Here is a 23,705-nt window from a genome sequence, read left to right as displayed (position 1 = left end):
TTGATGTGCACAGTCTAGGAATTCACCACACACAGCAACCTTTACTATTAGCAGCAGTAGTTTTATCACCGTCAATGGAAATATGGTCATCACAGTTACATAGCTTTGGAAAAGTGGATAGCAGCTTTATCACTAACCAGGTCTGCAAGTAAACAGAATTCATTAGCAAGAATTTGAGATGGTCAAGGTAAAAAAAGTGTGTGCTGGCAAATAACCAGTGCCTGTTACTAATCACTGACACACTTCCTCCCACCCTCTTATGCCTGTATGTCATCTGAGGTAAGGCAGTCTGGCCACCCTTTGTGAGGGGGTGGTGGTGGTGGTTTCGTTTGTGCTGGTGCTCACTGGTAACCAGCCTCATGTTTACTTATGTCTTCCTCAGATGCTTATTGGCTTACTCAAGGGGATAACTTGCAGCCAAGTAAACAACAAAGGGCTTCAATGGCAGGCCCTAATGACCTCTTTTTTGGAGAAGGAGGTATTGTGATCTGAAGCAGACTTGATACTAACCTGTTTTGGTATCATGGGGAAAGTTTTGTTTTCAAAAGCATTTAAGTGTTTCTTGAGAATGAATGCAAAACCATGAAGGGCCTGGATTGTAGTATGTTGTCAGGGGGCACAGGCACTGCCAGCCTCTGGAGGAGTGAAACTTTAACCTAACAAAGAAGTCAACAGAGCTTATCCTCTTAAGAAAGAACACGCTTCTAAGTTTCTTTTGACTCATAATTTGAATTTCCTAAAATAACACATGCATGATGCACTGAGTTCATCATCATACCAGTGTTTGTTGTGTTGCATTGTGGAGGAGAGGTAGTCAGCCCACAGGTTTGCATGAAGTGTTTCCCTCCAGGTGTGCTGTTAGTACTCATGTGCTACTTGACTACAGTAGCTAGTCAAGTGCTGCATAGTTGTGTGTCTAGTTGTACTGTTATTGCTCTTAGTGTTACCGCTTTTGTGTTTATAGTTCATGAAATAGTTTTAATATGTCTTTCATTGGTCAACTTTATCAGCTTAACACAAGTATCTTCCTGAAATCAAATTGCAGTTAAAGTCCAATAATCTAAATGGCAGTGGATTGAAGGTCATTTAGATTATCAAATTGCTTGGATTACTCTGAGGGACCCATGGATATTAAAAATGTATTCACATAATCAGAAAATAATGACGTCATGTTTTATTACTCACCAGTAATGCATAGAAGTGCTGAACAGCTGTTATAGGTAGGTAAATCCATGTCAAGAGAGTACATATTCAGAAGTAATAATAGCATAAAAAAGTAGAGCAGTTTCAAAATAACACCAAGCAGCAAAGAGAAAAAGGGGAAAGTGAACCCCTACGACAATCATGGAGTTGAGACAAAGCTACCTGAACACTGCATATTTGCCGCATGACTTTTGGGGATTTTCACGGTATCTGTGTTTGGATTTTTGGACTTTTACTGTACTAATTGAAAATTATCTGACCTCCCTGACACAGCAAGCTCTCCTTCACCCTCCACACTCTTAATATACATAATATGAGCATCATAGACATGACTGAAAAGGTTGCATGACATAAATCTCATTGTTGCCCCCCTCCTCCCCCCCCTTTTTTTTTTACAATTTCTGTGAACAATGATTCATCAATTCACATGCTATTTAGAAAAGTACACATTTTTCATAGTTGTCAACAACTTTTAAAGGTTTCAATGTATCATGAAATCCATTCAAAAATGGTCATATTTTGATACATTCACATTCTATCATTGTATGAGTAAGGTATACTAATTTTCCCGGAAATGTCATTTCTTGCTTATTGTAAAATGTAACATTTTCATGTGTTTGAATTATTATTTCTCCTGTGTCTTGTAATGTGCATTTAGAATGTATGCTTAAAAAATCAATTTTATTATGTGAAGGCAATGGCTTTGCATGGTGGCTAGGATGAATTATAACTGCTATAACTGCATAAGGATCAGTTGCGTATATTGTGCTCGTAGTCAATGTCAGACATTACTGTGGTGGCGGCTTTATTCCAGGAGTTTCAGCCATTAGATATCATCAGGGGTCATTCATCAAAGTACTTAGTCAACCTACTAGTACCACCAAATGTTGAAAGTATTAGCCATAGTTGTTATGATTATTAAAATTGATACAGCACTTTTTAATATTTGAATCCCCTTTCCCAGATGACAAGTCCTCTGGCCTCTCTCACAAAGACAGAGAGGAGCGGCTGCGTCAGCTGAGGGACCGACAGCAAATGGAGAAGCAACAGAAGCTGGAGGAGCTCAAAGAACATGTGAGAAGTGATGATTCAGTTGCATTGTGTACCTTAACTCATCTTCCACAACCTCATTCACTTTTCATTTGCCCTTTACCCATCCAAGTCATTTTCACTTTCATGTTATGTTACAGCTCCAAGTAATCAGTGGCAGTCCATGTACGTATTCTGAAATTAGTTTTGAAAACATTGATAGTATAATTATGCTGTACTTTAAAGTAATGGAAGTTTATGGAATCCACAAATATTTCTTTTAAAATTCCTCTTTCATGGTTCATATTCTCTACAAATCTTGGCATCTATGTGTAGTGGAGACTGCTTTAACCACCACATTCCCCAACAGGCAGCGGCAGCCCAACGTTTCCGGGAACAACAGGAGAATGAGCGACGGAGGCGGCTGGAGGAGATGAGGATGAGGGATGCTGATAGGAGATCCCAGGTAGAAGAGCGTAAGAAAATCATCCAGCAAGCAGAACAGGACAGAAGGGAGGCTGTCATCAGAAAGACCGCTGTGGGTACCTAGTTGATGTTTGACCATGGCAAAAATTAGTTTAGATTCACTATAACTTAAACTTGGATACACTTGATAACCATAACTAAAATGCTGATATGGCAAGCCAAATACATGCCAAAAGCAAGATACTACTGTTTATTAATCTATGGTAAAAAACCTCAATGCTTGATAAAGTTCCTTTGTATTGCATCTCAATCCACTTTTAAAAACACGCAAGGAATCGTCACAACACTTTTCTTTCTTCTCAGGAGCGAGAGCAGCGAATGGAGACCAAGAGGCGCAATGAGAGAAGCAATATTGTGTTTGCTTTTGGCAGCTCTACACCACGTATGCTGGACCCCAAAGACAACTCCAGTTCCTCATACTGGACCGCTCGCAGGTAGCCACTTCCACTGCCTTTGACCATTTTTATCTCATTGACTATAAATTTTTTTACTAATTAGATTTAGAAAAATTATGCAACTGAATTATGAAGTGAACACAAACCCCTACTATATAATTTTTATTGTTCCCTTGGTGCCTGTACCACACGATTCATATAATAAACCTAAAGGCATCCCAAATGAACACCACTGAGTTAATACACTGTGTTAATACAGTTTCTCTGATGTAAATGCATAAAATCAACCTAAGTTCCTTATCCATCCAATTGACATCACCAAAAATACAAGATGCAAACTCAGGTGATATGGTGGGAATGATGATTTCTCCATTTAATATTATGTACAATCTGTAAACCATTAAGACACTTAACATTTTTTTGCTTGCTTTTTGTTTTCCCCTCCCCTTCTCTAGGGCTACCTCCACTACTAATGTGCACATGGTGGATGGCGCCCTGGCTCGCCGCGCCTCTGAGTGTGGGGACATGGACCTCAGCCGCAAACGAGCCACCTCAGCTCATGGTCTTGACAGGAAACCAGAAGGTAGGCAGGCTCCAGCAGTCTTAAGTCTATCATTACTGTAATCCATTGTGATTCATAGCAGGCAACTATAAGGAACATACATTCTGCATTATAGGAGGTTGAGGGTTGGGATTGGGACCCTCTCAACTAATTTTTTGCCTAGAACACACATCAGAATTATCATCTTATCTTTATATATATATATATATATATATATATATATATATATATATATATATATATATATATATATATATATATATATATATATATATGAACTCAGCATCAGCATTTCTATCTTTTTTGAGAGAGAGAGAGAAGAGAGAGAGAGAGAAGAGAGAGAGAGAGAAGAGAGAAGAGAGAGAGAGAGAGAGAGAGAGAGAGAGAGAGAGAGAGAGAGACCTTTATGAGGCTAGCAATGGTGATCCCATAGTTTCTCACAAGCATAGCATCCATAACTTCTTCCTTCCTCAGAAGTACAGCAGGAATGTGTAGCACAAAAAAATATCTTTTCAGTTCTTTGCAGTTTCACCACTAATGTTGTTTCCTTTCCTGGAAAGCACAAGAACAACAATCTCAGTTGCTTGGAAGGATATCAAAAGTGTTTTCATTCAAAGCGCCAGTCAGTTCATAATGAATACTACAGAATGCTTTGGTTTGAAGAGGCCTCAGGCCTACCACAATATTTTCCATATAACAGTGTTTTGAAGATTTTCATTTTGACATTGATTTTATTGCATTATCAAAATTCATATGTATATGTGTAACTAGTGTGTCCTTAAAGCTTATTTCATTATCAAAATCTCTAAAATAGACTGCCCCTATGACCACTCCATTAGGTAGCTTTGGAGAGAGGTGTCAAAAGATCAATAAAAGTTTCTTATACACAGTGGTACTGTGCAGTCATTTAATTCCAGCAGAAAGCACAACATTTCCCTAGCTCAAGTGCTTTCTTTAATGTCCCAGATTGCATCATGTTGATATGCTGTGCTATGCAGATTCTTCTTTTTACTGTTAGGTGTAAACTCATTCCCCTTGTTACATATATTTTTATTTATTTTTATTATTTTATGTACTTGAATGATAATATGCAATTTATGGAATCGGTGAGTGTCTTGTATTGAGCTCCATAGATTTGTGTGTCTTGGTCTGAGGCAGGAGGTATCATGTCAAAACATTATGTTCCTGTTGCCTTGAATGAATGTTTTCATCATTTTGTCATGTAGAACTTTAAAGTAAAGTTTTATCCTTAGGGATTATTTTTCTTTATGGCAACATTTTATATATTTGTATATGGCCATATTCTTACATCAGTCAGTCATGTTGTAATGTTCTTCAGCAAAAACCCATTTATTTTTCATGTAGTTCATAATAGCTGTATGAGCAGGCCCTGTCATCTAAATTTGTGTGCTTATCCTTCTGAGTTAAACCTTTCCAAGGCAGGCAAGGTTAATTACTTCTTTGGTCAGATCTAAAGGAGTGAATTCTGGTGCCTTACACAGCATAAAATAAAGTACATAAATTTGCTACACATCAGCAGCTTCAGCTTAAATTAAAGATAATATTTATATAGTTCAATTGGTAAGCCATGCTTTGAAGTTAAAAATTGTCAGTGCAAGTGGTTCCTGTTACTGTGTAGCAGAGGAATGGGCTTGGTAGTCTTATTATAGTATATTATCCTCCTTTTAGTTTAGAAATTTCATATATGTAATATTTTTGCACAAGTATGCATTCAGTAAGGCTTGTAAAAAAAAATTATATATATATATATATATATATATATATATATATATATATATATATAGATATATATATATATATATATATATATATATATATATATATATATATATATATATATATATATATATATATATATAAAACTGTTTTCATGTAAAAGTTTGCATAAAAGCAATACAGTAATACAATACCTAGTCATGAAGTCCGTATAAATAATTTCTTCAAAACTCAATGAACATCCTTGTGGGTTATTCACACATCAGTTGTGCAGGTAAACATGATTTTGCTCAGTAAAATCTATTAGTTTTGCAAGAGTAATTTGATCATGGGAACTGCACTTGTCCATGAGAAAGTACTGTAGACAGGGTGGCTTCAAGCAGAAAAATGCGAGGTCAGGGTCATCCCTTCTTTCTCCACCTTTTGCCTCCTTTGAATTTTTAGTTAAATGTGACAACCACATGTATATAAAGCTAATTCTTGGGCATCTTATCTAGACTTCATAATTCTATTCTGAGATTATGGCTACCAAAAGAAAAATTGGATTCTCATATTTTAAAGTGTGAAGAGCAGTGACATTGATTAGCCTTCAAATTATAGGGTAGATGATCATTTATAACTGTACCTACTTATAAAAGATGTGAAGCGAGAAGCATGTGTGTGTGTGCGTGCGTGCGTACATGCATGCATGCAAACATTTACAAATACAAGAAAGTACGTTTCAGAGTATAGTTTGGGGTGAAGGTGAAAAGAGGTACGGCAAACATTGCTCTCAGCCTGTGAAGAAATTCCCATAAAGTACAGTGAGACTCTAAGGAATAAGAAGTACAATGATCTTGGATGTAGGGTGTGACCTTAACAGGGGACCATAGTGTCAGTGAGCATCAGTCTTTGTAGCATATTTTGAAGAGGTTTAGAGGTAATGCCGTAAGACATTCCAGATTCCACATATGACAGGGGATTTTGTGGTCCAGGTTTGTCTCTTGCAAGACTGCCTTGAATAACTCATTGAATAGAAGATTGCAAGGTTGCACTATTGTCTGGTGGGATCAATGGATAACATGGTGGTGGCATTAATGTATTATCTGCACTAACAAGCTTATGAAATGTAAAGCTTATGATTAAGCTTTGGTTAAAGGTGTAATTTTATGAAACATGCTTTAGTCTTCTTAAGTTTCCATATCTATTCTTTCTTTTTAACTTTAGATCTAGAATGGAATTTCAACAATAGAACTACATGACTGAATTTCACTAAGGAATGTGTTATTTGGGATACTCTGCACACTGATTCTATCAAAGCACATTTGATTTGCAGTGGTATTTAAGCACTTGCTATTCTCTTGTCACCAGTGAAGTATTGCTATGCCAGGATTACAAGCATATGGCTTTATCTGTATACAGCCCACAACACCACTGACACCCAGCAACAATAAACCTAGCTTGTCTGTTCAACAGTGTCACATTGTTGTTACAGACCTGCGTATGTCAAGCTCGATGTATGAAGTGTTTCACTGGGACAAGAGCAGCTCCTCTCACCCTCACCATCCCCCTACCACCCAAGGTACCCGGCTGACCAAGTCTCGTGACTCGTCACTGGAACGCAAGACCCCACCCTCTGCCCTCTCCTGGGTCAGATCCCATACTCCCCAACCTCCTCAGTCATCCACCCCAATCTCCAGTGATCCTCATCCTCCATCCTCCACCTCATCCTCATCCTCAGACAAAACCCCTACAAACACTTCACAGTCCCGTTTCTGCGTGTGGGAGTTTGGGGATAACTTCACTGCACTGGGTCCCGCAAATCAAAGTAGCGGCGATAACGGCCAACCGGCTTCTTCCTCACCGGCTTCAACACCCACATCTTCCACGCGCTATTCTCGTAGAACTGCTTCTGTATTTACTGGGGCTGGGTGCACTGTTGGTGGTGAGTCTGCAAGCTGAGTAACCAGATGATGCTTCTTAAAGAATGTATTCTAGTAGATGTGTTTGTTTAACAACAACAACAAAAAAAGAAAACTTATTTTTCTTTCTTTGCTAATCTACTTTCACTAATTTGTAGTGTTTTCTCATGGCACTGGTCACAGATGTAAGCTTGGAAATATGCAGTTCTTTAATTTATCTTTGACCAACTTCTGGAATATGGCAATGATAGACATCTGTGGCATGAATACAAATAGTATGCAAGAATGCAGTCTCATATTACTCGAGAGCTATGGGTTGTAGGTTGTTCATTTAGTGGTAGAATTTATGTACTGGTACTAGCATTTTTTTGTTTTATTAATATCTTTTTACTTTCATGACAATACATACATGCGTTCCTCATCCCAGACCTTGCATTGACCCACCAGTGTGTTGTCTCTGAAATACTTGCGTGTGTGTGCCTGGAAACCCTTATATGGTTATATGTTTTAGCCATAGTGCATGGGTGTGTGGTTGTTTATTATGGAGCATGTCTGCATGTCCTCATTCTGTTGGTGTTTCATACCTGTATTCTGTATACATGCCTTTTTTTTTCTATGCTTTCATGTACTCTTTTATTTATTTAGTATAAGCTTGTATATAATTAAAAATCTATTGGCTTTAAAGTCAACAGACTGCAGGCATTCAGATTTTGAGAGCAGACCAAGACCATAGCCAAGTTAAGTGTGTCACTGTTGCTTTGTGCACACTGCCTTCAGTGTCACATTAGTGCTCATTTTGATTCAGTGTTCCAGGCTGACTTGAATTTCCTTTCTCGTGATACAATCTGGGCAGTCATTAATACTATTTTTAGATTCAGCATATTTACCCCAATTGTAGTAGGCTTACTAAATAGAAGTATTATGGGAATACTAAAATTGGTGACCTGCATACCACATCGGAGGATTACTGGAAAAAGGTTTTACTTTCTTTAAATTGGTGACCTGCACACTGCAGAAGTATACCTTTAGCAAATGTGATCTGTCATCACATTTATTTGGTATGTTCATCTTTCATATGGAATCTATGGTCTCGGAACTTCTTCTTTTGCCTCTTCCAAAGAAATTCTGGTTAACAAAAACCTCTATGAATTTCAGTTCCAGTGATTTGTAGAGTTAGGTAGCATCTGGGTGTGTGCTCACTCAAAAAGTGGTCTAATTTAATTTGATTTGCAGGACTAACCAAGGTGTGTATAAAGGAAAACCCATTCTGACTTGGATTTCAAAGTCTTGCTTCGATTAATACATTGACATTGGCCTTGAGAATCAACTAGAAACTTAGGCTACTCTCAGTTCTTAATGCTTTGAGTTTATGACCCATGCCATAGTTCTTAAGGAGCGGCATCTATCACGTCATGCAGCTCCCTAGGGCTGCAAAAATATGGAAGCAATGAGATTCTGATAAACTGCATAAAACTGAGTCTTCTCATAAATAGTTAAATAGATATCAGATGGAAATATTCAGAAATCAGTAATGTTTAATAAATATTTTAAACCAATGAACTGAGAAAAGCTTAAGGTAAGCTAAGTCCTAATGCAGAGAACAATTTGGCTGACATCTGTTTCCACTCTGAATGGTTATCAGGAGAAGATCTCATGACAAGATCAATGACAGCAGCGATTCCTGCCACGGCCGCCCGGCGCCGCACGGACCTGATGCCAGCCATGCCCTCCCTGCGGGACACCGGCATCCGCAGCAGCCCCCGCCATCGCTCACCAGGTAGGGCGCTGTCTCTCGGCCGGCTTGACGAGCTGGCCCGCCCGCGCCACCGCAACCCCCCTCTTGCACCCCTGCATGAAAGTAGCTCTCCCCAAGACCGCATGACCCCGCCCACCCGCACCATGTCCAAGAGCATGAGTCACCTGGCGCCCCGACCCCCGAGGCCACCCGGCCCGGAGGTGGCTGCCGGAGTGCTGGACAGGGGGGTGTCGCGCAGCTCCGTCACGCTGGCTCAGCCTCGCCTGACGCGTGCTGAAATGCTTAGACAGAAAAAGCTTCGAGGAACCACTGAGGACAACAACACCCTTGCCATCAAGAGCAGCCAGCGGGCCCAAGGTGAGGTGCATGGCCAGCCACTCGCAGGCAAACACATACATCATACAGTGCACACCTCCTTTAGCCAGTAACCCCATAACTCTCACTCTGTTCTTTATGGTGGCAGATTCTTACTTTATACCCAGATACAAAACACTTAAGGAAGCAACTGTGATGTGGCATACTGTCTTTTGTTACATCTTTAATTCTTTAATACTTATAAAGGACATACAAGGACAGCTCAGTTTTCTAGTTTTTATCAGAGAATGATGATCTCGGTGTGTGATTACCTCATAATTGAAATTACAAGACAAGAATCAAATGATTTTCAATTTTCAATGGACTTCAAATTGGTGGTTTTGACCTAGAATTTTGAAGACTATTGGTGCTATTATTGTTGTTAGTGTTATTATTGTTATTATTATTATTATTATTATTATTATTATTATTATTATTATTATAATTATTATTATTAATAATACCTGATATGAACACTAGCTTAATCTGCTATTCTATATCTGTTTTATAATTTTATTCAAATTACATCTCTGCAGGTATGATTTTTCCATCTTGACTTAAAAATGATGGTGTCTTGTCCCTAATCTCAATGAGATCATCATGTATTGCTAGAAAGCTCCAGATAATAAATAATTTCCATCACTGAACACCAATACAAACCACCTAAGTCACAATGCTGATTCTAAGGGACTTCTGTTGGCCTGCAGGGATCTTATGGTTAATAATCAAGGAAAACAAACCTCTACTAAGTGTCATGGGGAATTGGCAGGGACTAACCTTACTAATTGGCAACATTGTACAAGGTGTCTCGTTTACTCATAGAGAGAAATCTTAATGGTGTGTGCATGGGTGCGTGCGTGCGTGCCCTTGTCTTCATGCATCTTGTACACTCACATGCCCCTCACACAAATAGCTACATGTCTTTAAATGAGTCTCATTGACTAGAAATTTGCAAATTCAAATTTCAGTCATTATTAACAGTACACAATATTCTTACCAATATGATACCACATTTTGAAAGTTAAAGAGTGGAGAATCAGCAAGTGCATTGTGATACTAAATAATCACTGAAGTGTGATTATAATCATGCAGTAACTTTTCTGACACTGCCACTGTCTGTCCCATGACATATGCATGTCTTGGTTTAGCCAACCTGAAAGCATTCCTTAAATCTTAATCATAAGTTAAAATCAAAACATTGGAAAATACAACAAAAATTAAGATACCATGAAAAAAATACATGGCATGCAAATTAGTCTATCTTTCAGATCTATTCTCCAGGTAGCGAAGTGGTGATGGAACATTCATCCTTAATGCACTTCTCTGGCATCAAATGTTTCATGCTGGGTCTTTCTGATCAAGGGTGTTTGCTGCACTGCTTACCATACCATCACAGTATATAAAGCTCTTATCACATAATTATGCACATTTCCATTGATACGAGTATATTCACAAAATATTCCACATACCTGTCTCAGTAATGAATTGATCTTTTGATCTGCTGAGACAGACTGGCTTAATCCATTGGATGTGATCTCATGAGAAAGATGCACTCTTGCAATGCACCAACAAAATTTTTCTTCAGAAATATTCTCATAAATCCAAGGATGTTTTCTGTTTTGAAAAGATATATTGGTAACCTCACAACTGACATTATTCACAATTTCTAAATAATAAGTATTTTACCTTCAGTCTAGCTAACTCATAGCAGTACATTATTGACAAAAAATCAAGCATAGTGGCCAGAGGTTGTCGTAGTGAATAGACAATTTAGATTTCCCCATTTTTGTGCCCTGTTCGTGTTCAGTGTGTCGACTATCTTAGATGCTGTTCATTATACATGGTAGTTCCCTCAGGATTTCTTTTTACATGTGACTCTTGCTGTCCACTACACTTTTCTCAGCACACCAGCACACTGAACATTCCAGAACAGTGGGCAGTATGAAGACAGGTAGAAACCAGGCTGCCAAGAACACAGGTTTGTGTAGGAGCTTAAAATGCCAATATTTTCTGCCTCTGTTCCCATTCTGCCACAAAGTAAGCCCAGGTAGTCCTCTCTTTATATGTATCTGATAAATGAAAAGGACCTTTCTGAGATTCATTTTGAATCTTAGAAAGCACAGCTTAGATTCTGTTGAAGAAGGGCAAGCATAATAGGAAGAGCACACTCAGTTCCATTACCCATTGGATATGCAGGGTAGGAATCCTTTTTTTCTGTATTTGAGTGCTTGCCAGAGTACATCGGGCTGAGTAAAGCTAGAGCCAAGCTAAGGTAAGTGTGAGTGAGACCCTCCTCACCCAGCAAGGTATGTCGTAGCTTGGCTCACTCACCACCCATCTAACATATGTACAGCTTGAATTTAAGTTACTTGATTTTGGCTTGGCATTTATCCCAGTGTAAATTCTTAAATTTTTATTGCATCAGTGTGATAAAGGGCATTAGTTGCACTTGTACTGATACACAAACCTTTACCTAACTCTAACCACTGACTAACTGCCATCCTCTTCCTTATCTGTTGATTAGTACTTCACTTACCTGTCTGCTTACAATACTTTCATAGAGTAGTTGTATTCTACCTGACATATTTGTGTGCACGTGAGTTGCCCACCTGATGTCATCAAAGAAAAAGTTCATTGTCACCATGATATTCAAACTTTGTTACCTGTCTGTCATTTTGTCAATAGACTCTTAAGTACTTTTCAGTGTAAAATGTATATTTTTGTTTTACATTTGATGTTACCTTCCAAGACTTTCAAAAGACTTGATTTCTCTCTTCAACTTCATGCTGGCTTTTGTAAATGTTTCGGAGCCAAGCTTAACTGTGTGTGCTGGCCTGCTCTGCCCCAACAGGCATGCGTAGTGGGACAGTGACCCCGAATTCTCCTTCCCGCCCCACCTCTGCCCTGAGTCAGGGGTCCAACAACAGCAGTCAGGTGTCGTACCGGCCAAGAACCTCTCCCCGCAAGCCTCGTCCTCTCAGCATTGCAGGCTCGTCTTTGTCCTCTGCTGATAAGCCCAGAGATGCTGCTGCCTCTGAGTCAAGGGAAGGCAGGCCTATGGAGAGAAAATGTATGTGTTTGGTGGAGTTGTGGGCTCTAAACTTGATGCTGCTTCCCAGTGCTTGCCATCATAAGCCAACTGCACATCTACAGTGAACGTCTTAAATGCTTGCTTTATTTGGCATAAACTACTTTAGCTTGATTCTTGTAATGTATGTTTGTATGTAGTATTCACTTTTCTTTTCTTAATTTTTCCAGTGTCAGTGGGCTCAGCCTCGTCCGTCACCAAGCCCACCCGAGCCAAGAGTGCAGGGTCTGACAGAAGCACACCCTCCACCCCAGCACGTACCCCAGTCAAGCCGGCTACTCCAAAGAAGACCCCAGCACAAGTCAAAGCTGAAAGTGCTGCTAAAAAGGCAATTGAGAAGAGCAAATCAACTCCCAAGGCTAAAGTCACTCCTAAGACTACTCCTCTGCAGTCACCTTCAGTGGAAAGCAAGCCTGTGGTTGCTGCTAAGTCCAAAAAATCTACATCAAGGGAAAGCAGTACAGTAGAGAACAAGAGTGAGACTCCTCAGGTCGTTACAGAAGCTGCCACGGTGGAAGAGAAACCATCAACTGAAGGAGAACAGAAAGCTGAGGAAAAATCAGAACCAAAGACAGAAGCTGAAATAACACCTGCATCGGACTCCTCCACTCCTGCTGAGACTCAAAAACCAGAGGAAGCGACCGTGCCCACAACCGAGCCAACCCTTGCCCCCAGCCAGGAAGCTAGCGAGAAAATGGAAGTAGTCAACGAGATTGTCGCTGACAAAGATGATCCTACCCCACAAGTTGCCAATGTAGAAGAAAAGTCAAGTAATGATGCTCCAGAGAGCAAGGTAGATGAGGGTGAAAAGCAGGATGAGGCAGAAAAAAACTTAGCCCAGAAAGCTGCTGATAAACCCGTGACAGGTTATGCCACAGAAGAGGAGTATAAGGCAGCCCTGGCTGAGAAACGGCGACTGGCTAGGGAGGCAAAGGAGCGGGAGCAGGAGCTGGAGCGGCAGAGACAGGTGAGTGCCTGAGCAACTCACTGTTGGTGTTTTTCCTGCCAACCTTCCTCCAAAAGATGATTTTGATATGTAATTTTTTTTTATATATAAGAAAATTTAATTTATTAAAACAAGAACATAGTGTTGTGCCAGCATGACAGTGTGGTTTATGTGTGGAATGAAATTTTCTTTTGTACTTTATCATTCTTAAAAATAAACTGCAACCCATCAGGTTTATCCTGTTGTAACCAGATCAGGATCAGATATAATATAGACATAGCAAAACCCTTAATTTGTCATATTTTATCAACATTTGTGTAATGGGTTATTTTATATGGCCACTATTCAAGTAACCATAGCAGTGCCCTCAAATTTTTGTTTCTGTGATATATAAGGCAACTATTATCATGTTTTATTCAAATCTTAAAGATAGTTTATTGTACAAGCATAATTGAGGAGAGTAGATTAATCAGTTTCTGCTGGGCAAAGCCGGAATTTTTACAACCTGGCAATCCAGTGAACTTTTCTTCTTTCCCTTCCAAAAGCTGCTGCAAAGCTTAGTGAAAATATAATGTATATGTACACTGAAGTATTTTCCAAGTACAGGTCATGACTGTCAGTCTCACATTAGGCAGATTTCATGAACTGATATGTAGTATATAACAACAAAATACTATGTGGATTGTTGTCACATTCCATTTCCCTTTGCAGCTTGAAGAGGAGGAGAAAGAGCGGAAGGAGGAGGAGGAATATTTGAGATTGATGGAAGAGCAGCGTAAGGCAGAGGAAGATCGGCTTCGCAAAGCCATCGAAGAGGCTGACCGCCAGCGGGAGGAGGAGGCAAAAAGGAAAGAGGAGGAGGAGAAACAAAGAGAGGAGGTAAGCTGTGATAGCTGAAAAGAGGGAAGTTTCCTTCATGCAAGAAAGTAATTTATGCACAACTACATCTTAAATCTGAATTTCAAAGTCATGTTTTAAAAAGAAGCAAAAATATAAGTTTCACCAAGATGATTTTTTTTTATCTTTATATTTCAAATTCTGAGCTTCAAAAAGAAGTTTATCATTATAATAAATTTTGGTCATATAAATTTTGAATGGTTTCAAAGTTGTTTGCATGTGTAAGCCTTGCTCACCTACTGGTTGATTGTCTTGTTTCTTAAGCTTTTGCCATTTCTCACATCACTATGTGCTACTTTATCCCATGTCTTTGCCTGTCTTCCTCTTAGGACTTCACCCACAATGTTAATATTTCTTACTCTTAATCAAATTACTCTTCTCTGTTTTGGGGGGTCCCTGAAAATCTTCATTTGACCCATCATATATTATTACTGCACACTCAAATCCCATAATTCTTCTCCAATACTCATATGTACTCGTGAGCTCTCCAGAGCTTCCATATAGAGATGCTGCCCACTTCCATATGCAAAGACTAATTATCCTCTGTCATATTGACCTTAAATTTGATTGTGAGGAGTTAGTCAGTTTTCAACGTATTTTATAAAAAAGGAGCCAGACTACACATGGCTGTACAGGTTATTCTCAACTTATGAGAGGGGTACGTTGCTGAAGGGATCATGTACAGTACTCTCTCGAGTTTCGCGCTATCCGAGTTTCGCGATCCTCGAGTTTAGCGCTTAGTCCTAAATTCTTACCATCACGACTTTCACGCATTACCGCCACGAGTTTCACGTTGCTTTGACATGTACGGGTCACGTCTACCTACCGTCGGCGTCATGCGTGCTGCCTTAAAAGGCGGTGTCCAACCATTAGGGCTATGGGCAACCGAGGTTGCCCGTATGCCCAACCGGGAGCAAGTTGTTGGTTGTCCTTATGGATGGAAAACGATTGTGAGTACAAGCGTGGGTACGTGGGTACCGAACGGCTGCATGTAAACAAACAGACAATGGCAGTGGCTGCATGAGTGAGGAGCAGTGGAAGATGGCCCACCAAGAGATTCATTAAATGGACTGGCAGAGCTGCTTTGCTCACTACTTGATTAACAAGATAAGAGAACACCTCGTGCTGTGGAACCACAGTCCAAAAATCTTTTTTTTCAAGTCTATGAAAACTGTAGATCTCCCGGTGTTGTTTTCCTTTTCTTCTTCTTCTTTTGACCTGTAATGCATGGCAGCGACGGTGAAAAGTAATAGTGAAAATAGCAAAAGGCCATAGAAAAGCAAAATCAGGGAAAGAAAAGGACAGAAAAACACCTAAGTTCAGGGTGAAGTGCATAAGTGCGCACTGTTAAGTAACTAAGGGCCACTTTCACAGTCACTTTGTTTGTTTTGATCGTTACCAATGGCGGCGATTGCCGCTTAGTATGTCGCGTGAAACTGGCCGATGGGGTAGTGGCGGCTGCAGACGAAGCGAGAGATGTTGAGAGTAAGTGGTAAGTGCGGGGCTAGGCTAACCCCGCAGCCGCCACTACCTGATCGGCCAGTTTCACATGGAAATACTATAGTGGCGACCGCCGCCATTGGTAACGAGCAAAACAAACAAAATGACTGTGAAAGCGGCCCTAAGTGCTTGTTGTGAAGTATAAAAGTGTGGAGAAGGAGGACCTAAGAAGTGATACAAAGTGTTACAGGTCAAAAAAAGAAGAAGGTCCACTACATTGGCCAGTGTTGCGAGAAATATCTCCCCGCTGAAATTAGTCATTCTGCTGTCCACCACGCATGCATGCTGGGGTGAATACACAACATTAAAAGTATTAATTTTCCTGGTTTTGTTCTAGTCTGTCCACTTGTGATCTTTGTGAGCTCTGAAGGAAATAAGGAAACAGTAACCAAGTTGAACCTCTCTGCGAGCTATTTTGCGACGGCGGCAGCGGTTTACGTTCAATAGGCATTGAAGTCAATCATGATATTTGTGATTTCATGATTTTTAACAGAAAGAGTTAGCAGATTATTTCATAACACAGAAAACTACCAGAAGAATGTAGGTTTGTCCAACTGTCCCACGGGTGACCGCAAGCGACCACCCTTACTCTAGCAGACGACACCACGTGGATCACAAGTGTGTATTCAGAACTGCCAGCCAGTTGTAAGGCAGCCGCCTTCAACTGGGGCTTAAAAACAATCTGTTCTTACTTCCCATTTTCTTCCTATTAACAAGGTACGTATTTTGAGATAACAAGGGAGTAAAGTCGAAAAGATTGTAATAATTAAGGAAGTAAAGTCGGACAAAGTCATTATTTTCCACGGGTCGGAACCAATAAGCGCTTTTACATGGATTTCAATACCTCGAGTTTCGCGATCCTCGAGTTTCGCGCCATACCTTCGGAATGAAGCAAGCGCGAAACTCGAGAGGGTACTGTAATTTAAATATCGCCTACACACAAGAATATATGCAAGGTTGCATCATTTGACTTAAAAGGTTTGGGTGATGGGTGTCTGGGACATGAGACAATCTTTTCTTATCACAGAACATATCTATATTTTACAGTATATTGTACTAAAATTTCTGCACAATACTCTTATTCTGCCTCTGCCTCTCGATTTTTCTATGATCAGTCTTCGGTTGCACCTTTAACTCCGCATCTCAGTCCAAGCCTGGTTCCACATCTGTTTCCATATTACATCTCATTCCAAATTTGATCCCATGTCTGTTTCCGCATCCACATTTCATTCCAAGTCTGATTCCCCATCTTTTTCTACACTTTAACTTTGAAAGAATTATATTATTGTCTGTTGCTTCTTTTTTCATTGTTTTCTTTCAACATCACCTGTTGGCAGGTCATGCTACCCATCATTGCATGGGAAACAGTTGAGCTTCTTTCATCAATCAGGTCATTTTCATCTATTATGGCCAGTGCTTTTCTGACGAACTCCAGACACTCAGACAAGTTCTTGATAATTAAAGCTCAAAAAGGCTCATCTGCTGCTGAGGTTGATACAGTTGCTGCTGCTGCTTCTGCATCAAGCTGTTCCACACACTCTTTTTCAATCAATTGATGCAGAAGCAGCATACATTGCTGTACAGTATTCTAAATAAGCCACATAAAATAAAAAGATGACTGTACTTTTGACCTCATGTGATTAAAAATTCCCGTAATTTAAACACACATAAATAAAAAAATTACCAGTATGTGGTATTGTCAATATCTGTGCAGAAAGACAAAGATTTAGGTTTTCAAGTTGTTTGTGATTCCTGCTCTGTGGCTCTTAGACATGAACACGGAATAGTGATCTGGGCCAACACTAAACATGTCATATCATTTAAGTAACAGAATTCAGGTGTGCATTCAAAATACTTCAGGAAAGTCAATCTGTTCATGACACCCATTCTACCCCATATGTTGTGCACCCAAACTCATCAATACCTTCTAATGTTTTTCATAATTTACAAAGGTCACAAATTCAAAACTAGATCCAATGTTTGTTCAGGCTCCTGGATATTATACATACTTATAGAAATGTGGCTGTATGGATGTCTGTGCAATGTCACTTTAGGGTGTATGATCATGGGGTATGTAATGAGGGTGCAGTGATACAAAATGTATCACCAATGATGGTTATTACATCCTTCACAAGCACAAGCACTTGGTACCCACCCAGAAGAAAACTTATAATGGATTATTTTCTAGAATGAGCGCATAGAACAGCAGAAACGCGTAGAGGCTGAGGTTCGCTTGAAGAAGGAAGAAGAGGAGAGGCAAGCCCGTAAGAGTCGAGTAGCCGCCATCATGGCCAGGACCCGAGGCAAAGGTGGCTCCAACACACCAACTAAGGTGGGATAACAAAGTCCCCCCTCTCTCTCTCTCTCTCTCACACACACACACACACACATATTCATGTGAGTATAGCCTATAGGTCCAGTTACACTGGCTTTATGACCTACTGTTGACCTCCAGCGACCTGCAGGTCGCAGGAGGTCTCACATGGTCGTGCATACGATCATCATGTGTCTCCGTCTGCCGTGCGACCAAAAAAGTCGGCTGGAGGTTTTAGGTGCAGCTGTAAAACCTCAAGGCGACCTCTCAGGTAGCTGCCAGTCATATAAAAGGTTGCCGTCCGGTGGCCGAATGGACTGCGTCTGGACGGCAAGCAGACTGCCACCAGTGGCTGACAGGCAACCATTAACTGTTGAACGGCGACCGGATGGCAAGCAGACGCTGTCTGGTTGCCATCAGATAGTAGGAGGTATCTGATGTTCGCTGTCCACTTTTCATCTGTCATTGGCCGTGGTCGACGTCTGGCCTTCCACCACACGGCGAGTTGTACGGCGACCAGTGGTAAGTCAAACCACCCTTACCCGGAAATGAGGTACATTCCTGAGCAGTGACGTCCCACACCCCTCAGCCTGTCCAAGCTCCGTCCCGACTCAACCTGCTCCACAGGTCAGGCACACGGGCAAATGTGTATGGGTCACCTCTGCCTAACAAAAATAAATTACTGCAGGACATGATGTGCACAGCAGTAACAATGTGAGTCTGTGGAGCTAATGGCTTTTATCCATGTCAAAAAGAATTGTTAATTTCCTTTTCTGCTCTGCCCAGGGTGATGGAAATGCTTTAGAACGAATATAATGTAACATACATACTAACAACAGGTTAAACCAAGATTGCTTGTAGCATTTTTTGCATGTCTGCGGCACATAGGGGGTGGCGGAGGGGGTCGCAAATATCCGTCTTTTGCTGCAGTGAAGCACAGAATACTTTCATTACCTTTATAAGTAACTATTTTTTCACAAATAATTTACAGAAATAAGAATGAGAAATGCGTACTATAACTGGATGATAATGTTATATACTGCAACACGTCAGCAGCAGGTCGTTAAGGGAGGTCACCGTCCTCATTGCGACAGGACACGTACTGGTCTCTGCCTGTCGGTCATCGGTTGGCATATGGGGAGCGTCTTGGCCTGACTCCAGGTGTGAGGTCAAGGTGTGAATCTTACCATGGTCGCCATCCGGTCACTCACTGGATGGACACTAAACTACCGCCGGTAGCCATTCGGTAGCATGACTACTTTGCCACCTAAGAGGTCGGGAAGCAGTGGGTGTGAATCGCAGCATTTTGGGGTCGTGGATGGTCGCTAGCAGGTCGTAAAGTCAGTGTGACTGTAGCTTATATCAGTAATATCAGAATAACAGATGAAGGAAGCATGAAAAGAATGTATGGTAAGTGAATGATAGTTATAAGTTTTCCCTTATCTCCTGCTGAATAATTAATTTCTCCCTTTTGCAGAATGAGGCAAAGACACCATCAGAGGAAGGCAAGAACTTTGGGGATGGACTTATGTCCACCAGCATGACTGACTCCATGATTGGCTCAATTATAGCTGCTGCAGAGTCTCAGTCGGAGTCAGCTGCGCCCTCCAATGATCAGCAGCAGGAGGCCTCAGTATGTTCTCCTGAAGTTAAAGCTCCTGAGTCCAGCCAGCCCCAGCCTCCTGCAACCTCTCAAACAGTTACTGCCATAGACTCTACTGTTGAGATGACTCAGAGCAGTGTGGTGGAAAACATTGTTAGTGGTGTCTCTTCAGTGAAACTTGAAGAGGCACATGTTAATGGAGACTCCCCAGTCCCCATGGAAACAACTCCCACTCACACAGTGGACCTTTTGGGGACTCTTAGTGATGTAAATAGTGTAAATCTTAATGGCGTAGACAACAGTACTCCACCACAGACCAGTCAAGGGTGAGTCAGAACCATTCTGAAGCCATTATTTTGTGGATTATTGTCATATTAGACTCCATAACAGCTGTCCAGAGCAGTCTGTCTGTCTGTCCAAGTACTTTCACATTTTGCATCTCATTCCATCTTTATCATAAATCAAGATAGTGTCCATGTGTCAGTATTATTTGACTGATTGATTATTCAGAGCCTCAAATCAGTCATTTTTTGTTATAGTTTACTATTCTGAACTGTAGCCTAACCACCCTGACTCTTGCAAACCATTTTTTTACCCTAATTACTTTTTCATTATTTTTTTTTTTTTTTTTTTTTTTTTTTTTCAAAATCGAGTTGTTTTTTGCCAAGTCACTTTTAATGTTTACTTTTCTAAAGTTTGTCATTTTTGCTCCAACAGCAGGACAGACAACCTCCTAGACTCATTAGACCCTCTCAGCTCGCCCCTCTCCACTTCCACTACCACCACCTCCACCACTTCCACCACCACAACCAACATCACACCTGCAGCATCTAATTTTGAACAAATCATTGATTTGGGCCAAACTAAACTCAGCAATGAAGATGCTGTCAATAGCAATCCACCATCTCCATTCATAGCCTTTGAGCAAAATTTGAACAAGAAGCCAAATCAAGAGAACACAAGCACTGTGCCAGGTAAGGGAAGCTAATGTTTCCCGTCAACACGCCTGCCTTGGTTATGTCATGTTGCCCTTCACACCAAGTGCAGGAGCATCATAATATAGTTATCAATACTTTTTTTCTTTGTACAGTAAAACTCCAATAATCTGAATAGCAGTGGACTGAATGTGTTTGGATTATCAAATTGTTTGGATTGTTTGGAAGCGATCCACGAAAACTAAAAATATTTTCACATCATCAGGAAATAAAGACCACATGTTTTACTACTCGCCAATAATTCGTAAAAGTGCCAAACGGCAATTTTAGGCAGGTAGATCTATGTGAAGAGAATAAATCTAGAGATAATAGCAAAGCAAGTTCACAAAAAACAAGCAACGAGTAGGTGCCATTGGAAAGATAAACCCTGCCAATAATTATGGAGTTAGTCAAGGCTTCCTAAGTACTGTATATTCACATATCTATTCCTTTTCCACTCATTTTAATAAGTTTACCTAATATTAGTGTACTGTGCAAAGTTCTTTAAACCTACTGTACATGTCACTTTCATTGTCACTTTCATTCAATGTCCTCAAGCACTGGTTCAGGATTATCACTTCTGGAAGCCGTCTGAGTCATCTTTCTGACAATATAGAGCATTGTGCAATCCGAAAATTAAGCAAATATTCGGCAGCCAACATGTAGACTATATATTATCTCAGAGTTTCTCGTTTCTTGTCCCTGCTGCTTGGCGGCGGTCAGTGCATTTAGTGCATGATTTAAATTTTTCAATTATAATTATTTATCTTTTTAAATTTTTGGAGATTTTGGTCACCCACTCTAAAAATTCTGATTATTATTATTGGGATCTTTTGGATTATCTGTGTTCAGATTATTGGACTTGTACTGTATTTTTTTGTAGAATGAGTCATGTGATACTTTGAATTGTCTAACTACTTACCAGATCAGTAATATATTTCTTTGAAATTTCTTTTATATTCATTACTCTGATACTCACCATATTCTTTTGCTCCCTTGCAGATCTGCTACTGTAGACTCCCAATGTTAATAGTTATGTTACTCTGAAAGTGTTGATTATGATTGTCAGAAACTGCAAATGTGATAAATTCCCCAAGACACAAGGAGTGAGTGGCCAGACAGCAGCCGCCCTCTCTCCAGCCCCATCAACTCAGCCTCTGTCCCGGCTGCTGCAGACAGTGGCATCTATACTCGCTCTCCCCAGCCAAGATCTGTCAGCTTGTATCAGTATCTTAGTCATGCAAAATCATAACTTAGTAAAGTCTAATGCTGCTAATGTTAGAAATGGGAGCCAGACTCAGTGTGGGAAGGAGCGGTGGGTGCTGGCAGTAATGTGGCCCAGCTGTGTTTGGACCCCAGAGTTGATAGGTCATACTTAAAACTCTGCTTTCTAGGAAATTGTAATTGCATTATGTATACTATTAAAGGGCTGTTCATTCATAAGTATAGAGTTGTCCCCCTTCAAGGAAATGGATGAGTCATTATTTTAAAAGCTTTGAATTGAATTTTCCCTGGTATGATGACCCTGTGCCCACCTTGGACCCATGGAGCCTGAACAGGTCCGTGTGGCTGTGTAGAGTGAAGGTACTGAGCTCAGAAGATGTGTAAATAGACATGTGGCTCATTTGACTGGGTGATCTGTTATGCCTTTTAGCATTTTTTTTCTCTCTCCTGAGTCTGGACCCCTTTAGTGTATTGCAGCACATGAGCCTACTAACAGTGATGACAAGTCTTAATTATAACTTTTAGACTCTTCAGAATTATCACTTATCTGGTTGTCACCCTCTTATCCATATATATAGATGGACATCTGTAACTTTTTTTTTCACAAGTGTAGTTTCTACAGCAACAAAAAACAAAAGAAACAAAGTTCATCAAATATCCCACAGGAGGGAGACATTACTATGTAGTTCCAAGGTTCAACAAGATCAACATTTCACCAGAAAGGACAACCACTTCACATGGTCGAATGGTGCTAGCAAAGCAGCAGCTGTGAGGCTCAGCGAAGGGGGCATGCCAAGAGTTAGGGTGAACGTTGGTTCTCAGTGCAGCCTACTAGTTGTTGAGGATGAAGTGTTTGGGGCTATTTTAGGGAAGAATGTTATGATTATTAATCTATTTACTGGATATATTTCTTGTACATAGATGACTATTAACAATGATGTTGAGGGTATTGAGTATTATATGTATTTGATATGAAGACGGTAACAGCTCTGTCCCAGGGCTGAATGGGGCCTGGCACCACCTGGTTGCCAGACTCTTGGCTCCATGGCGCTAATCACATGTTATAGTAACGTGTAATCTAGCCTTGTTAATAACCACCAATAATCCTATAATTATCAGCTCTGCCATTCTTCTACTTTGTGAAATGCTTTTAAATAATTTACTTCTATAGATATTATGTATAAAGTAACTCCTATATTTTAGATCATAGGGCCTAAATAAGTCATATTTCCAAAACTTATTTATGTAGTTTATTGTTTTTTTACATTTGAGTTGCATTTATCCTGGTGCACATTGAGGTTTATTGAAGTTTTCACACTAGTTAAGCCCTCTATTTTGGGTAGACTTTACATTTATGTCTTATTTAATGCTCAAAGATTTTATGACTGCTTCAAATTATTTTAAATTTCATGTTTTGGTCGCTAATAAAAAGGAGTATATTTGTTTGAGGTGTCAGATGGAGCCATTCATTATTCTCAGCAACACTTTTTTGGGGGCTGCCCTAGTGGGCTGATCTTCAACACTAAATAAACATCACTGTACTTGTAAAAGTGCTCTATGTGGTATAAAATTTACCAATGATTAAATCTGTGTACATTTTCTTGGTACTTTTGATGATTTTTTCATGGCAGTAAAAGTTAAGTACAAACAAAGGAGCCGAGAAAATGTGGCAAGCAGTGAAGCAGGAAAGATGAGGGAGGAAAAAAGGAGTAGAAAGGGTGACAGAAGAACAGGAC

General features: G+C 40.2%; 1 protein-coding gene across 15 annotated transcripts in view; it reads left to right on the top strand.

Moving 5' to 3' along the window:
* LOC126992984 (uncharacterized) overlaps positions 1-23,569 on the top strand; it is a 117,144-nt gene extending 93,575 nt beyond the window's left edge. For 2 of the 15 annotated variants that reach the window (XM_050851832.1, XM_050852045.1), the window contains 14 exons: positions 383-478; positions 2,168-2,277; positions 2,603-2,770; positions 3,022-3,152; positions 3,569-3,696; positions 6,887-7,336; positions 8,956-9,426; positions 12,275-12,493; positions 12,682-13,478; positions 14,169-14,336; positions 18,043-18,186; positions 19,646-20,097; positions 20,489-20,745; positions 21,748-23,569. In XM_050851832.1, coding sequence (XP_050707789.1) covers positions 383-478; positions 2,168-2,277; positions 2,603-2,770; positions 3,022-3,152; positions 3,569-3,696; positions 6,887-7,336; positions 8,956-9,426; positions 12,275-12,493; positions 12,682-13,478; positions 14,169-14,336; positions 18,043-18,186; positions 19,646-20,097; positions 20,489-20,745; positions 21,748-21,761 — 3,605 coding nt within the window. In that variant the 3' untranslated portion in view covers positions 21,762-23,569. The remainder of the gene's footprint in view (positions 1-382; positions 479-2,167; positions 2,278-2,602; positions 2,771-3,021; positions 3,153-3,568; positions 3,697-6,886; positions 7,337-8,955; positions 9,427-12,274; positions 12,494-12,681; positions 13,479-14,168; positions 14,337-18,042; positions 18,187-19,645; positions 20,098-20,488; positions 20,746-21,747) is intronic. The other 13 variants (XM_050851994.1, XM_050852187.1, XM_050851883.1 and 10 more) reach the window with 12 other exon arrangements.
* Positions 23,570-23,705: the final 136 nt, after the last annotated feature.

This window comes from Eriocheir sinensis, chromosome 1 (genome assembly GCF_024679095.1).
Source record: "Eriocheir sinensis breed Jianghai 21 chromosome 1, ASM2467909v1, whole genome shotgun sequence".
NCBI lineage: Eukaryota > Metazoa > Arthropoda > Malacostraca > Decapoda > Varunidae > Eriocheir > Eriocheir sinensis.
This window is presented reverse-complemented; position numbering and strand designations above follow the sequence as displayed.